General features: G+C 41.6%; 1 protein-coding gene across 4 annotated transcripts; it reads right to left on the bottom strand.

The window, feature by feature from the left end:
• Positions 1–559: 559 nt before the first annotated feature.
• LOC133903090 (uncharacterized) lies at positions 560–15,520 on the bottom strand. Of its 4 annotated transcripts, XM_062344447.1 has the most exons (17): positions 15,390–15,520; positions 15,093–15,255; positions 7,919–8,144; positions 7,320–7,540; positions 6,918–7,010; positions 6,781–6,840; positions 6,622–6,684; positions 6,465–6,551; positions 5,903–6,004; positions 5,721–5,810; positions 5,563–5,643; positions 2,603–2,683; positions 2,428–2,526; positions 2,293–2,349; positions 2,106–2,150; positions 1,946–2,017; positions 560–828 (listed from the first exon to the last, which is right to left on the bottom strand). In XM_062344447.1, exons 2-17 carry the CDS (start codon positions 15,102–15,104, stop codon positions 796–798), a joined length of 1,422 nt encoding a protein of 473 aa, XP_062200431.1. In that variant the 5' UTR covers positions 15,105–15,255; positions 15,390–15,520; the 3' UTR covers positions 560–795. The 4 variants fall into 4 exon arrangements, with proteins under 4 accessions (XP_062200431.1, XP_062200433.1, XP_062200432.1 ...); XM_062344449.1 differs by lacking the exons at positions 15,093–15,255; positions 15,390–15,520 and adding an exon at positions 11,214–11,772; XM_062344448.1 differs by lacking the exons at positions 15,093–15,255; positions 15,390–15,520 and adding an exon at positions 8,666–9,990.
• Positions 15,521–16,285: the final 765 nt, after the last annotated feature.

Consider the following 16,285-nt stretch of genomic DNA (forward strand, 5'->3'; position numbering starts at 1 on the left):
ATCTTCCCTAATAAGCTGATTGATTCTCTTCTTAAGGGTATCTTTTGCTTGCAGAGCTGAAAGATTTTGCTCAAGGAGGGCGATAAGGAGAGGCTCGATCCGGCTCTTGATCACCTCGTGGCGTGCTGCAACAATCTACAGACATCTGCGTGGATGCTTTCTGATGTAGTTGAGCTGTGAGGTGGGCGGCCTGTGGGCTGCTGTTCCTTTAGACACTAGTTTTTGTGCTTTTTATTTCTTTTCCAGTTAGTCTGTTGTATGATATATATACCCTGTACTCTATTATTTTGTTTTCAATAGAAACAGAGATCTTTCTCCTGCCAAAAAAAAAAAAAAAAAAAGCAAGCTGGCCGGCCGGGTCGTGTGGGTGCCTTCTCAGGCTAGCTTTCTTATTAACCGCTCTTGCATCGGCTCCTTCCTGCAGCCATGGCTTCGCGAGTTTCCTCCTCTTCTGCCCCTGCCGAGTAATAAGCTTATTTGTTCGGCAATAAGCTGAGCAGAAGCCGGTTCCAAACGGGGCCTTAGGCTCAAGATCCATGTCTGCTTCTTTTCTCACGGCTTCAGCACAGCCGTCGACAACAATGTCTTAAATCCGCATTCGAATTTGGATGTTTACATATAAGAGTAATAATAATATATCATTTAAAAGGACGACAAAATAAACATGCTAGTGTTCCTCAACAGAACCATCATGAAATACATTGATTTCCCTAACCATACCTTACAATAACCTCGGAAAAATTATATTCAGCTAAAGTTGCATCACATACGGAGCAAATCAAAGCTTGTGACACCTTAGAATGGTTGTGTTCTGGGGCCCGAATTGACCTGTCCAAATAGGTAATCGGAAAGAATGTGTGAATGAACGAAATGAAGAAAATAAGACGCTAGATGGAATCCACACCCACAAATTGAAATAAGAAGGCATCAACAAATGCGGAATCACACTAAGACACATCAGGTCTATATTAGCCACCATATCATTTTTAATGCACTAAACGAAGTTGTTACTGTTGCTATCAGTGTAATTCCACAATGTAGCTACACAAACCCAAGTAATCAAAGGTTTGGATTTACTGAGTCGTCAGATTTCTCTAAGAGAGTATGCTTCAGAAAAACAAAACATGGTTGCCTTGTTATTGGGAAACACTAAATAGTTAATAAGTGAAAAAAACAAGAAAGTTCATCCTAAGCTGGTAACTATGGTTCGACCTATAGCTCAAGCTAAACAGAGAGCAAACCAATGTCTAGGAACCTTGCCACGGCAAGTGTAGCAAAGCTTTGTTTGGGGTTGGTTGCAACAGCAGAAATTCTGAGGAAACTTAATTAGTCACATTGCTGCCTTACTGAAACTGCCTCGATGACCTAGTATGTCAACAATCAAGGGCGACCTCAGTCAATAATGTGAACCTAGCCCGATCAAACTTATCTTTGCTGTGCTAGACAAACGTTGACATGGAGATTTGAACACAACTGTGTAATTTGTTAATAGTTTTGCCATTGAAGTTGCAGTTTGCAAATTTTATTCTTATACTTTCTTAGGTTGGAGGATATCAAATACCATATGAAGGCTACAATTCAAAAACCAAAAGTTCTGAATACCAAATATCCAAACGCACTCTCGTCTGTTAATTACCTTAATTGCCACCTTAGATTCCATGACATGCATGACCAACATCTTTGTTAAGAAAAATTTAACAATTTTGGATTTCATTAACTACCACAAACGAAGAGAACAGAAGCAAGGGGAACTGAACTTATGTGGCAGTCACCAAAGGTTCATGCAGACAGTAGACGGACTCCACAGATCATAATAGAACTATTCAAAAATAGTAACTATATCGAGCAAATCTAAAATCATAAAGTAGTGTGGCCACAATAACACACAGCAACAGGGTCAAAACAGAATGTAGAAGTATCAGTGCATAGGATTAAGGGCACCAACCTGCCTAATCCTTAAGGGATCCCTTATAATATGATAGTACTGGTGCTCACAGTACCTTGTATCCTTCCAAAACTAAAACAGCAAAAAGAATCAATTTAAAAATATTACTGTTTATAATGGTATCTAATGTAAATCATTAAGATGGAACACATTTCTGTACCTTTCGAAGATATCCAGTCAAGCTATTGCATACATCAACAACCACCTAATCATAAGTTAGTCGATAAGTTGAACAGTTCACTGAAGAGTATACATTCATAATTTATATTGTTCAAGGGCAAGGGAAAGAACAGGGAAGACAACAAAATCAAAACAGCACTTTCAAGTTGTAAACGTTCTGTTGCTACCTTTTCCAATGCTTCTTGCTGGCTGATATCCTTCTGTAATAAGATTGTCCGGCAATCCTGAAATTAGTCACAACTTGACCTTAGCACCAATAAATATTGTAATAGGATAGACTACTAGTAATGAAGACAACGTACGATTACTAGTCCACGGATAGCATAGTGCTTAGGAAGGGAATTCCTGGGGAAAAATTCAGAACTGAATTTGTCTACCCGTTCTGAAAAAGATGTCTTCCCCTGTAAAAGCAAGAAAATGTATTCATGCACGAACGTGTTGTTGTACTAAGACAATATTCATTGTGCTAAGCTATACCCAATTGATCCGATTGCTGTTGACATCAAAAAAACCTTCTGCTTCAAGCTCACTGATCAAACTTTGGGCTTTAACTTTCAGCTGAAATTTGAAACAAGTCAACCAAAAGTGGGAAATCACAAAAAGTGAATTTCTAGGCACACTGAACTAGGTAATACATTTACTAGATCAATGGTGATAAAACGTCAATTAAGAAATAACTTATGATAACACACCCATTAAAAGTACAAGTGATGTATGGTTATTGTGACGCATACGCTTATCTCTGAACTAGTGAACAATGACGAACTATGTATTGCTTATGTGCGCCTTCTTTTAATTACTTGTCTTGCACAAGAGAAAAAATGAGATGCAACTATTTCAACACATATTAGCACGACGAAGAATTTAAAATACTGCCTACGTAATGAGGAATACAAAAAAATTCAACCAAAAGTCAAAAGTTCATAGTAAGAACTTTTCCACAAAACTAAAATTATTTTGATAGAAGCAAAGGATGCAAGTATTGTGCTCGCGAGTACAATGGAAGGTATTCTAGAGTTAAAGCACATTTGCTTCGAATATCTAAGACTGGAATTAGAGTGGTCACAGGTGACAGCACCTATCCTTCAGCAGCTTCAAAATGAAACTGCAGACTGTAAGGTAAAAGATTGGGAGCCCAAAACATTTTGATAGAAACAAAGTATGTCTACTTCATCAGGTTTACCGAAGTTATGGACGATGTAGCTACACCACATTAAATTACTAAACAAGTTTTCAGTAGTAAATACCGATGAGGACTACTGAAGGCTACTACTGAGCAACATGCGTTCGGCTTCAATAATTTGCAGTACTTTTCTCAGTAATGGCTACTGGGGTAGTATAGCAGTACCGTATAAATTTTTCAACCAAAAGTCAAAAGTTTGTAGTAAAGAGAACTTATCCCTCCCTTTTGCATATACATATACACATACACATATATATGCCTATAAACATATGCATATGCATATGCATATACGATGTATATGCTGGTGATCCCGTATCGGCGTACGGGTATCACATGTCGGAGCATCATAGGCAGCAGCATATAAAGGAACCAGATGGCAAAAACCGATAGGCTTCTTCATATGCAGAAGCTATGCAAAAGGGAGGGAGGTGAGTTGAGGGTTACTGATGTGGGATGGGGCTTGTGGATTGCTGCGGAGGTTGTAGTTGTGCTCGATGGGAGGAAGACGCTTGCAACCTCGCCGCCCTGGAGCTATGGTAGAAATGGTGGTGCAGGGCACCAAGAACGGAATAGGGGGATCAACTTTTGCTTGCCATTATTCATGAATGCCACCTCTCTTATATAGATGACCGGATGCAACAAACTCCTAACATAACAAACTTATCCCTAACAAACTTAATCTGAAAGCTAACTGGAAGCACATATCGAGGAAGCTCATGCCAGGCTGGGCTTCATCTTGCACCGGCTGTAGGCCAGTCCCCACATAACAGTTACATAATCAAATTAGCCCGTAATACCCGTATTTGAATTTTCAACAATAAAAATAGGACCATAGCACCCAATATGAACATCGGTGATTAGCTATACAAAGAAATGGTAAGCTCGCCTAAGGCCTAATGAAACATTCTGCAAATCAGAGCTGACTAGTAATTGGTTTATTATAAAACCAGGACCTTACAGGATCTCAAGTGTTAGACAACAGACCCAAATGACCATGAAAGTAACCATTCAAACAAGAATGGCTTCGCCTTCAATGCAGCATAAGCACTACCATAGCAGCATAGAGTAAAAGCTATTGGTTCGCTCCAATTTCATGTAGCTTTTTGCAGAATAACAAAAACAAGGACGTTGGATCTTGGCATTACAACTGCACAATATGACTAAAAACACAAGTTTAACAATGATTTGGCAGATCAATATACTCGTCCATACTTTTATTAACGGTTCAACGGGGAGCTTACTTTTTTAAACGGATAGTTTCCACAACTGTTATATCTATTTGCACAAATACCTCGATGGTTTCCAATCAATAATAAATAAAGTAGGATAACCATGTCTTGTGTTGTCACGCAAATAAGATCCCCTTGGACACCATACCCTAATTTAGAAAGTTTATTCTAAATTATCATAAGAAATTTTCCGATTTGATTAAATGTGATTTTTATGTTCCTTTAAAAATAGATACTCTACTTGTGAAAGACAGGGGCGCCGAGGCGTTGCACGTTTTCCATTCGGTTGGCGATCTCAATCGCTGCTGGACAGCGATAAGTGTCGTGGCTTGCCACAAACGGCCAAGTGCCCACTTTACCAGGAGGAGACGGTGCAGCACATACAATGCTCCTGTGTCTTCACTTGAGAGCTGTGGTTCTTGCTTCTCAGTCGGGTCTGTCTGCAGCAGCTCACGCCAAGCACACGCGATGACGTCTTCTCTAACTAGCGGTGGCCGGCACCGCGAAGAAAGATACACTACCACGAAGGCAATTTGGGATTATCAGTTTCATAGTGTTACGAATTTTACTAAGCACAATTAGTGCTGTTCACTTATTTTGTTTGGTACCATTTAAGTTGCCACCCAAGGAATGCAATTTGGAATTATCAGTTTCATAGTGTTACGAATTTTATTACATCTGGATTTTCGTAAAACAGAACAGAAGAGCACTTCTGCAAGAATCTCTGCTGCATTACTTGTTACTGCTATGTCAAAGGTAATGTGATCCTAATTTTAAGTTTCCCACAAATATTACAATTGGTACAATATTTAAACAAAGATTTGAACTTTTCTTACCTTCTGCACATTATAAGGATGAAACTGACAAAGCAAGTAACTCAAGAAATAACATCTAAATGTTACTTCAGGAACAAAAAGGCGGATTAAAAAACTAGACAAAAATTTGAGTTGAAAAAAATGACAGATTAGGAAATAAGAGCCGCTTTAAGCAGTAAAAAGACATAGGTTTAACTGTTGTATACATACTGGCTCACTCGCAAAGAGACCTCGCAAACATTTATCATAGGTGCAGATTTCAGTATGCATGTGCACAATCTCAGCTCTCCGCTATAGAAGAAAAGAAACTTGTTAAGGAACAAAAACAAAAGGATGACAGCTAAGAATCGTGCAAAATCCATTAATACCTCAAAAGATAATTTTATTAGAAAACAGTCCAATACCAAAAACTGACTTGGCAACAACTTGTTTACAACAAGCTCCTCCATAAAATCATCCTGTAAATCATACACAACACGATTAATAAATTCCTTTTTTAAAACTTTTAAGTGATACATTGACTCACTTCTACCTGTACAGCAAAAGTTACCTTTGAAGACATAAACTGATCCATATAATCATCTAATTCGCCAGAGGCCAAAAACTCGTCAAACTCTTCATGCACGCTTATTTGTTCTTTTGCGATATAATACTGGGGGAAAAAGAGAGTTACATTACAAAATTGAAGCTGGTCAACGCCAAAAAAAAAGAGGGCATCAATAAATCACTCCATCCATATTAAAATAGTTGTCCAACTGTATGCCTTATGCACATAGCCAAGGAACTTGGACTATACGTAATCGATTATCCATATTAAACAACAGATCCACCATATCTCAACGGCCATTAATTAGAAACAACAATTCTAAAAAAATTGGATAATTACTTTGAAAGCAAGGGAGCAATACTTAGAATAATCCTTACATTGGTCCAGAAAGATGCATTTTGAGGAAAGGTGGGATGACGTAACAGGAGTAGTGGAACGCAGAATAAAATACCGTCTACTTTCTCAAATTTCATTAATGCTCCAACTGGCTATTTTTATTAGCGATGTCGTCTCGACATCAACAAAGAACAGTGAATTTCAGAAGAAAAAATATTCGGTCACATACCTTGGACTCTTTAAGCTTATTCTCAACCAAAGCCTGTGCATAAGGTTGCAAATGAAGCGAGAAATCTCCAATAATTGGTACTACCGGCTGCATAAGGAAAAATGAATATTAATCATGATGAAGTTCGGACAGGTCACAAAGTAGCATGTGGACAAACCTCTAAGCATTTTGCACTTGCCGTCAATCCATCAACTACATTCAAAAGTTTGTCCATGTTGGCCTAAACAAAAATGAAATATAATCATTGCACCATGGTAAGCAGTTCATGAAAAAATATGACATGAGAATAATAAAGCCCTTAGTTCCAAGAAGTCACCTTGCGTATCATGGGATGAAATCTAGGTTCCCAGAAAAATAATACAGAATGAAGGAGAAGCTGAAAAGAAAAAATGTTACGACTGGCATGCAGATAGGTTGCATCTAACTAATTTTATGGGCACGGGAAATACTCACTTCAACTGATGGTGCCACATATTCAGAAAGTGCAGGTGGTATCTTAGAAGTTCGTTTGAGACGATAAAGAACATCCCGAGAACGATCAGATCCCTGAAATTTATCAGGATAAAAACTATGGTTCTCCAACTCACCATAAAAACGCAAGAATTCAGATAAATACCTTAATGCCGTTAGAGTCATTCAACCTGAAGGAAACTGGTAAGTCATGGCAACAGTTTTGGAATGTGTATTTCTAAATAGCCAATTGAAGTTGTTCTCAATAACTACCTAGAACACATGCATGGTTGTTTTCTCCAAGTTGATTCGAAACAGTCAGACATACAAGGCACATTATTATATTACATGCGGCAAAAGGATTTGTTGTTGTATTATACTACAAGTTAGTGAGAACAGGCTTACCAGCATTGCAGGGTCAGCAACCTCAACAAATTCTTTGCAGGCATTAATAATATTAACAGTGTCACCACTGCTATCTTGATAATTCATAAATCGAACATAATCGTAGTCCTCAGATAAGCTGCTACAGTAAGTTTCATTCCAGATGCCACTGCTTCTATCACTACTCCGACCTGAATTGTTACTGATGTTGGATATCGGGCTGAGATTTCCTTCTCCCCCTGCTGAAGGGCAAAGACAAATGAGAAAATGAAATGCACATGAACGTAAATACACGAGGTTAGTTAACATCTACTCAATAAACATTATTTGGTTTTTCATGACATTTTTCTGGACTTTAAAAAACAGGAAAGTAAAGAACATAGGTAACTGAAAGGGAGTAGAGAGTGTCTCCTCTTTAACTCCCAGAGGCCAGAGCACAACTGATCTGGGCCCCTTTTATGTCCAAATACTGATTCTCCGGGTCACTTCTGAAATCATTTCTTTAATTCAGTTACTAAACAGGAGTTCATCTTACTATTCACAGTACAAAATCAGTCAAGATTCTGAACGTAAGCAGTTAGCATTAAAAATATTGTTACAGAAGTGTACACGTGTTTCACCTGTAACTTTCCCAATTACAGTGTTTGTTTCCAAGGCAGCCAGCACAACAAGTAAGCACCGCCTATGCTTGGTTTTTGCCTTAAGATTAACAGTGCTACCCATTGGATCATCTGAGAGAGTTGTAGCATCCTTTAGAACCAAATCATCAAGGGACCCAACAAGAACTTTTCTTAAATCGGCCAATGTTGTACTGCTGAGGTCCTCCTTCCTGAAACATAGCAAATGCTGCAAATACCAACATGATAACAGGTTAATGTTGCCCACAGTAACAGGCCACTGCTCCACAATAACAACGCCAAAAATGATGTCATGATGCTTTGCACAGAAAGGCTGATGAAAACTCAGGGGGGGAAACAGCACATCATACTGCAAGTGCGATAGCACATGCTAAAAGAAACATCAGTATCAATATAACGTTTGTACGCAGGTGGTATGTGCACAGTTTATGTAGCAACATCCAACTTCGGCCAATTCTTAGTTTTATAGATAGTTTTGACAAATTCCAAACTAAGTTAGCTTTAAATAAGATAGACTAATAACTAAAAAAACTTTTCTAGTCTCTGCGATGGACATGCACATGACCAAGTTGTGAAATAATATTTAACAATGTAAATGTACTCAGGTAAGTAACAAGCAACGAACACTGGGTTATCTATATAGTCAACAGTGGTCGTGCCATAGTGATGATATGTTCTCTAAATGATTGCAGACTAAAGATGCAGGCTCGTGGTACCAGGGATCATCACCTTTTCTTCTCTCTTGGAGATCGCCCCGGTGCTCTCATCTTACCCCGAGCTCTATTCTTCCAGTGCACCCCGCCGTCGTTCTCCGTCAGCTCAGACGACCACCTGCAGCACCCTTCTCCGGCGTGCTCAACCTCTTGTGAGGTACAGAGGCGTTCTCCTTATCTCCATCTCTGTTGCTTAAGGATGTTACCTTTTTTAGTTAGGGTTTAGGACCCTAGTTAATTCTTCCTTATCTTCAACGGTGCAGTGTGTTTGACGGGTTTTGCGAGGCTAAATTGGTGCCAGCAGAAGCAAATACGAGTGGGATCAAAGGTTGTGTGCAGGATTGGTTCTCTTGCAAGTTGGTGTTTCTCTCGGTGGCAGCAGTGTATTTGCTTGTGCAACAGAAATTGTGCTTAGCTCGCTGTGGTATTCTTGCTTTTGACAGCCGGTTTGCGCTGAATCATAGTCCTGGGCGCCCGCGGTGACAAGTGCAATGTCCACAATATCACCAGCAAAGGAGGATCCCAACACTGGCAGCTTGATTCTGAGAACGGTAAGAGATACCTAATGAATGTATCTTGTAGTTTGAAATTTCATTACGGTTTTTGTTTCAGTTACTAGCATCTAGTTGGTGCGTATTTTTCCACTTTGTTCAGATAGTTGGTCACACAAACGTTCAATTAGACAGTACGGACATAAAAACAATAGGGTCTGAAGACCCATTATCTTACAATGAGGTGTCAGTTAACTTTGGTGAAAGCAAATGTTCAGTGAAAGGGATCCTTATATCCTTTAACTATTCTGACGGAGGCTCTGCAATTATCTTAGCTGATTATCTTAGTTCAGTTTGCAGTCCTTATGTGGTGAATGTGTATGGATGCATCAAAGGGACTAATGAGATATGTCGTCAGACTTTTTTGGCACTGCCATTTTTTGATAAAACCTTCGCAAGTTTTATTGAACAAAAGAGTAACATGACTGCAGAGAATGGAAGATTTTCCGAAGAATTCATTGAAGTAATAGGGTACGTCAATTTACATTTTGGCTTACTTTATTTTAACTTGCTCAAATCTGATAAAACTTATTAACTAATTGTCTTTGTATGGATGTGGTAAAAGGATTGATGGCTCTTCACAGCAAGAGATTCTATTGCCCAACCTTTAGTGGGAAGCATGTTGCTGTTATAACTGAGGATGACCATCTAAGTGCAAAAATTTGGAATTTTAGTTTGGCAGGTTAGAAACTCGAGCAAACTTCATGTTTCTGTTTCCGAGCAAAGTTTTTGATAAAAGTTATCGAGCAATTTTTTTAAAAAAAAGTTATCTAGAAAAAGTTTTTAAGAAAAAAATTCAATAACTTTTTCTTAAAAACTTTTTCTAGATAACTTTTCTTTAAAAAAAATTACTCGATAACTTATATCAAAAACTTTGCTCGGAAACAGAAACATGAAGTTTGCTCGAGTTTCTAACCTGCCAAACTAAAATTCCAAATTTATCGAAAAATGGCAGTGCCAAAAAAGTTTGATGACATATCTCATTAGTCCCTTTGATGCATCCATACATATTCATCACATAAGGACTGCAAACTGAACTAAGATAATCAGCTAAGATAATTGCAGAGCCTCCATCAGAATAGTTAAAGGATATAAGGATCCCTTTCACTGAACATTTGCTTTCACCAAAGTTAACCGACACCTCATTGTAAGACAATGGTTCTTCAGACCCTATTGTTTTTATGTCAGTGCTGTCTAATTGAACGGTTGTGTGACCAACTATCTGAACGAAGTGGAAAAATATGCATCAACTAGATGATAGCAACTGAAACAAAAACTGTAATGAAATTTCAAACTACAAGATACATTCATTAGGTATCTCTTACCGTTTTCAGAATCAAGCTGCCAGTGTTGGGATCCTCCTTTGCTGGTGATACTGTGGACATTGCACTTGTCAACGGTGGAGTTGAAAGAAGAAGCTCGCAGCAGTGTGGACGCGTCCACGGGGGAGACGGCAGGTTGATGCGAATCACACAGTTGCTGGCAGGGCTAGTGGACTTGGGGGCAGGCGTCGACCGGACAGCAAGTGTGCACCGCGGGCGCCCAGGACCATGATTCAGCGCAAACCGGCTGTCAAAAGCAAGAATACCACAGCGAGCTAAGCACAATTTCTGCAGCACAAGCAAATACACTGCTGCCACCGAGAGAAACACGAATTTGCAAGAGAACCAATCCTGCACACAACCTTTGATCCCACTCGTATTTGCTTCTGCTGGCACCAATTTAGCCTCGCAAAACCCGCCAAACACACTGCACCGTTGGAGATGGGGAAGAATTAACTAGGGTCCTAAACCCTAACTAAAAAAGGTAACATCCTTAAGCAACAGACATGGAGATAAGGAGAACGCCTCTGTACCTCACAAGAGCTTGAGCGCGCCGGAGAAGGGTGCTGCAGGCAGTCGTCTGAGCTGACGGAGAACGACGGCGGGGTGCACTGGAAGAATAGAGCTCGGGGTAAGATGAGAGCCCCGGGACGATCTCCAAGAGAGAAGAAAAGGTGATGATCCCTGGTACCTCTAGAGCAAGCACTTCGACGGAGAGAAGGAATATGACGGCGGTGCCGACGAGATCGACTGGCAGCCGCCGGAAATCCTAGCCCGGGTCCTTCGAGGGAGAGGCGCGTGCGCGGTCGAGAACGCCGAACCGGCGGCGGCGGAACTCCGGCGAAGGTCGCGCGAGGGCGGGATGCTCTGGCGACGGGATGGCGACCCAGGTGGCGATGGCGGCGGCGCCCGGTGAGCAGGTGAGGATTGGGGGCGGAGATAAAGATTTTGCCCCCTGTTTGAACACACACAGATAGAGGAATAGCGAGCGATACGGACGGCCAAGATTGAATCGGGGAAAAAGACAGGTAGAGGTATAGAAGTGTGAAGTTTGGAATAGCAAGCAAGGAAAGAGTGCTTAACTAGCCACACGTGAGCTCTCGAGAGACTTTGACTCAGAGAGGCCACTCCGAGGCGATTCGGCGACTTGCCGGCCGCCTCGCCTCCGATGGCCTTCCGGTGTTAGAGTTGGAGGGTGCTCTGGCTTCTCGGTGGTTGAGTTAGGTTAGTAGTTTAAGTGTTAGTATTTGTTTGTTGTGTTTTAAAATATGTTTGGTAACGAGTATGTATATATGTTTGTGTATGTGTGTTTGTTGTGTTGTATCTCTGTGAAGGGATACGAGCTTTAAGTCCGGGCCGATCACGTGTTCATTAGAGGTGTTGGTTCTTCCTTCTGAGTTGATAGCGTGTTCAATGTTGCATCTCTGTGAAGGGATACGAGCTTCAAGTCCGGGCCGATCACGTGCTCATCGGAGGTGTTGGTTCTTCCTTCTAAGTCGACAGCGTGTTCAACGGTGTCAGGTTCCTTTTTGGCTGGCGAGCTCGCCCGGTGCGCTCATTGCTCTCAATGCATCCTGGTAGCAGGATGTTACTTTTGGTGGCTATGAAAAATCTAATGGTCTTTAATGGTCTCTTCTCATCAGTGCAGAGTTCGGCTTCGGTTCCTTCAATCATGTTCGGTGACGGTGGATCAGAGATGAAGCTCGGGTGTTGGTAATATATGGCATGTGTTGTTTCATTATATTTTCCTTCATCCTAAGTTCTTGTTTGTAATGTTTATGCTTCATTTGATCTAATAAAAACACCCCTTCTTTAAAAAAAAGTGCTTAAAAGAAAAAGTTATTAATGAAGGGATGTGCCTGATATAAAGAACGATAATTGGTGTGGTAAGTAAATAATCTATGGTGAGGAGAGTAAATACTCTATGGTGATGAGAGGAAGAAATGTTGGTAAGTGCAGGTTGACGGATTAGTTTTTTTTTCGAAGGGAAAGAGTTTATATTAATTTGGAGTAACAGTACATCACAAAACACAAGAAAAATACAGGTAAAACACATCCAAAACCTTCTTGCATCTTCTTCAACTCCCACGATCTCTGCCACTCTGTATGAGCCAAGACCGTGAAGCGAGCCCCTCGCGCTGAGACCGTCGACCAACTCCAAGCATTGAAAACGCCGCAACATCCAGCACTCCAGAACCATCGCTGAAGCACATCTAAGCCGCTGAAAGCGAATCAGCCGTTGCGTCGCCAACTCAAGCACAGGAAGACCTGATTCTCCGCAACCACCTGCAAAGAAACCTGCGACCCAAAGCTACAACCCACCAAAAGAATGGCAACAAGACCCAAACCCTCCACAGAAAAGCCCTGCAACACTAGCTGCAACATCGGTGCTCCAGCAAAACCAACACCTAACCCACACATCACACAATCAAAAACAAACCTCGCACAGCTCCCGTCGGAGATGATGCCACAGATGGCAGTATCACCGGAGATAGCTCAACCAAAGCACAGCACCACGACGGGAACAGCAAAAGGCATATCGCCTAAACCCTCTAGGGAAGCCAAGAACTCAACCTACCGGCACCAAAGAGAACAAATCGCCACAAAAAGTGGCAGCGATGGCAGAAGACTCCGAAGACAAGAGCTTCAACCAAAACAAGAAACAGAAAAAGACCTACTTACTGCTATACAGGATGGGTCCCTCACCCTAACCATGCCGCCAGCAAGCCAGAGACGGTAGGGGAGGGGCTGGATTAGCCGGTGAATCAAAGGACTCTAGTTTCCGCTCGTCTCTATTGTAGCATGGGGAAAGGTGGACGCTTTTTTGGTATGGACGGATTAGTTGGCCTGGCTATTTCCCTCCCTTTACTCCCTCCCGTTGTTTCTGCTTATAAGGAGAGGAATAGCGATAAGGGAATTATCCATTAGGGGAAACCAACAATAATAGTGAAGCTAGAACTGAAACCTTGTTATATCTCTCATATCAAAGAAAAAATTGAAATGGAAAGAGATTTTCATTAACCTTGTTCCAATAAATCACCGACAACCAAAACAAGGATACAACTTGGGAGATCGTCCATAAGCGGACTAGCCTTCATAGAACATGCAGAGCCAAGCACCGCTAGAGCATGCGCCACTTTGTTACATTCTCGAGGTTAGGTCTAAACCCGATGCTAACAGAAATAAATTTACCGTGCACTAGATGTTTCAACTCACACACCAGGCCTCCTGCTACCGTCAAGTTATATTGTCCTGTCAAAATTACCTAAAGATGGATCTAGCAAAAATGTTTGAGGTATGTCTCCTTCTAAGAAGACTAAATCTTGTTTTGTCTGAGTCATACTTCTTAACATTGAATTTAAATCGGATCATCCAAATCATTCCCTTAATCCTTGTTTCAGCCTTATCCCCCAACCCACCTCTCATGTTACCTCCTGTTTCCTCTTGACTCTGCCACCTACACCCACTAGCGCAGCTTTCATCCACATCCCACCGCCTCGCTGATGCCAACAAGGCTCACTGGCATGCCTCCACCCTCTCTCATGCCTCTCCACCCCTAATCCAAACACCTCCACTCTCCCTCGGTTCTTTTTCAATTTCGACGAGGCTCTCTCAACTCACCTTCCTCTCCCATTTCCAATGGATCCCACCGCCACCAGCTAACCTTTCTTCGATGGACCATCTTTAGTCGCCCCTACCCATCATCGGTCCTATACCATGGCAATCGCTACCCCACCCTCTGCCACTGTCGCCTTGCCACCTTACCTACCATTACCGTCAGACCTGACTGCCTCCCTGCCAGCCATCCCTCTAAACCGATCAGCCTTAGGTGAATCCCACCTTGAACTCAACATCCTCCAGCTCTGATCCTACACTATTTTGAATTTCATGTGAAATTTGGTTACTGTACAACCTGAAGTATCCGGATTGATCCGGATACTACGGATGAGCAGTGTTTTTAGGATTTTCAGTTAAAGTTTTTCGTGCATATCTTTTGCTAGAATTGAATAATTCTTGTCACTCTAGGATTGTAACTTTCACACTTATTTATAGTGATTGTACACTAGTTGAGCATAGCACATTTAGTTTAGTGGCTGTGAAGTTAAATGTGTTTGGACGAGAGTAGTACTAGGATGTTAACCTCTGGAGAATCCTCGTGTTGCATTCATTTTTCTTTTATTTTTTTGTCATCTAACTAATAATAAATTGGATAATGAAAGACTCGAGTTTTCTATAACAAGCCTGCATCTCAAATGTGGTTAAATGTTGAGTTGCCTGTCTCTCGGCTGTCCGTGAAACGGGTTCAGAGCCTTGCAAACCTAAGACTCGGAGCCAAATTAAACCGCCATGCTACAGACAGGCAGCTAACAGTGGATGTAATCCATTGGGTTATTAATCTGTATAAATACATGCCCAGATAACGGAGCTTGGCGTGCCTTTCGTCACAGCACAACGCACACTAGGTATGTGTATGTCCCGACCAAAATAGCCACACAAATCCAGGACAAACCAGCTAGCACGCAACTGCCCAGCAGTATCAACAGATATAGATAAGGAGTATAGCACTTACCGTGTAATTCATCCAAGTAGATAGGAATTGAGATCACACTAATTCATTTAGCGCTACAAACATTAAGCTACAGTTTTTTCAAAGCAAAGGCTCTTCTAGTCACTGCCACTCTTATTAACACGAGCCTGCATCTTTAGTCTGCAGGATCAGCATGCGCCGGGAACTGCAAGAGAAGGACATGGTGATATCAGTGTGGCAGAGAAGCAAGCAGTACGCCAAATTGCAACCACAGACCAGAGCCCAACACTGGTGCAAACTGGAACAATTTTTTCGTCTGTCCATATAGTATTTTCTGACCTCAATTTTCCTGCAGAGCTCTTTGCCTGACCAGCACTTCTCATCTTCATTCAGGCCAGCTCAATCGGGCTTAAACATGCTTGTCTTGCGGCACCGGAGAGGCCGGATGGCCATCAGCGTGTCGTAGTCGAGCCCGTCGGCTTTTATTTATTAGAGAGAGAGATGTACAAATCAGGACGTACATAATCTACTCACAGCACACATACTCACTACCAACGTACTTACATCAGCCGACCGGCTGTTCCTGCCACTGAAACGAAACCAACCGATCTATATCACCCTCGAGCCCGTTGGCTTTGAAGAGGCGCAGGTTCCATCTCGGAGGCCTTGTCCAGCTGCTTCAAAATAAAAGGCGTTCTTCCGATCACCTGAAAGAAAGAAAACACTCACACGCCTGATGAACAACTAGCTCTGTCCCCGCATTGTGTGCAATCAATCATTCGATATGTAAGATCCCCGGCTCGACTAAACTAAGCTAATAGATAACTAATGGCTGCAACTACCAAATTGACCGGGTTAGCTTGAGAGTGTTAGGGTTCTTTGACAATCAGAATCTCCTGATTCTTTTCAGAGGGACCTTATCATCACAGCTCCAAAATACATGAGTAGGAAGCAGAAAGATGGGGCATGAACAAGAAACATCACACAGTATCTGGCATAAAAGTACAACCGTCCGTGGCAGCAAGAGTTCAGCTGTAAGAAAGGCATACAAGCTGCGTCCTTCTGGATCTCCGTGGAGCAGAGAATTGGGACCCTGGTCACCTTATATTGCTGCAAAATACACATGTATTTTACATGTATTTAGGTGATATTTCAACGTTACGAGCACAGTGACAGTGTGAATAGATCCTTTTGGCAGCTCGTTTTTTGAGTGCCAAGTGCCATTATACGAACCC

This window comes from Phragmites australis, chromosome 21 (genome assembly GCF_958298935.1).
Source record: "Phragmites australis chromosome 21, lpPhrAust1.1, whole genome shotgun sequence".
Taxonomy (NCBI): domain Eukaryota; kingdom Viridiplantae; phylum Streptophyta; class Magnoliopsida; order Poales; family Poaceae; genus Phragmites; species Phragmites australis.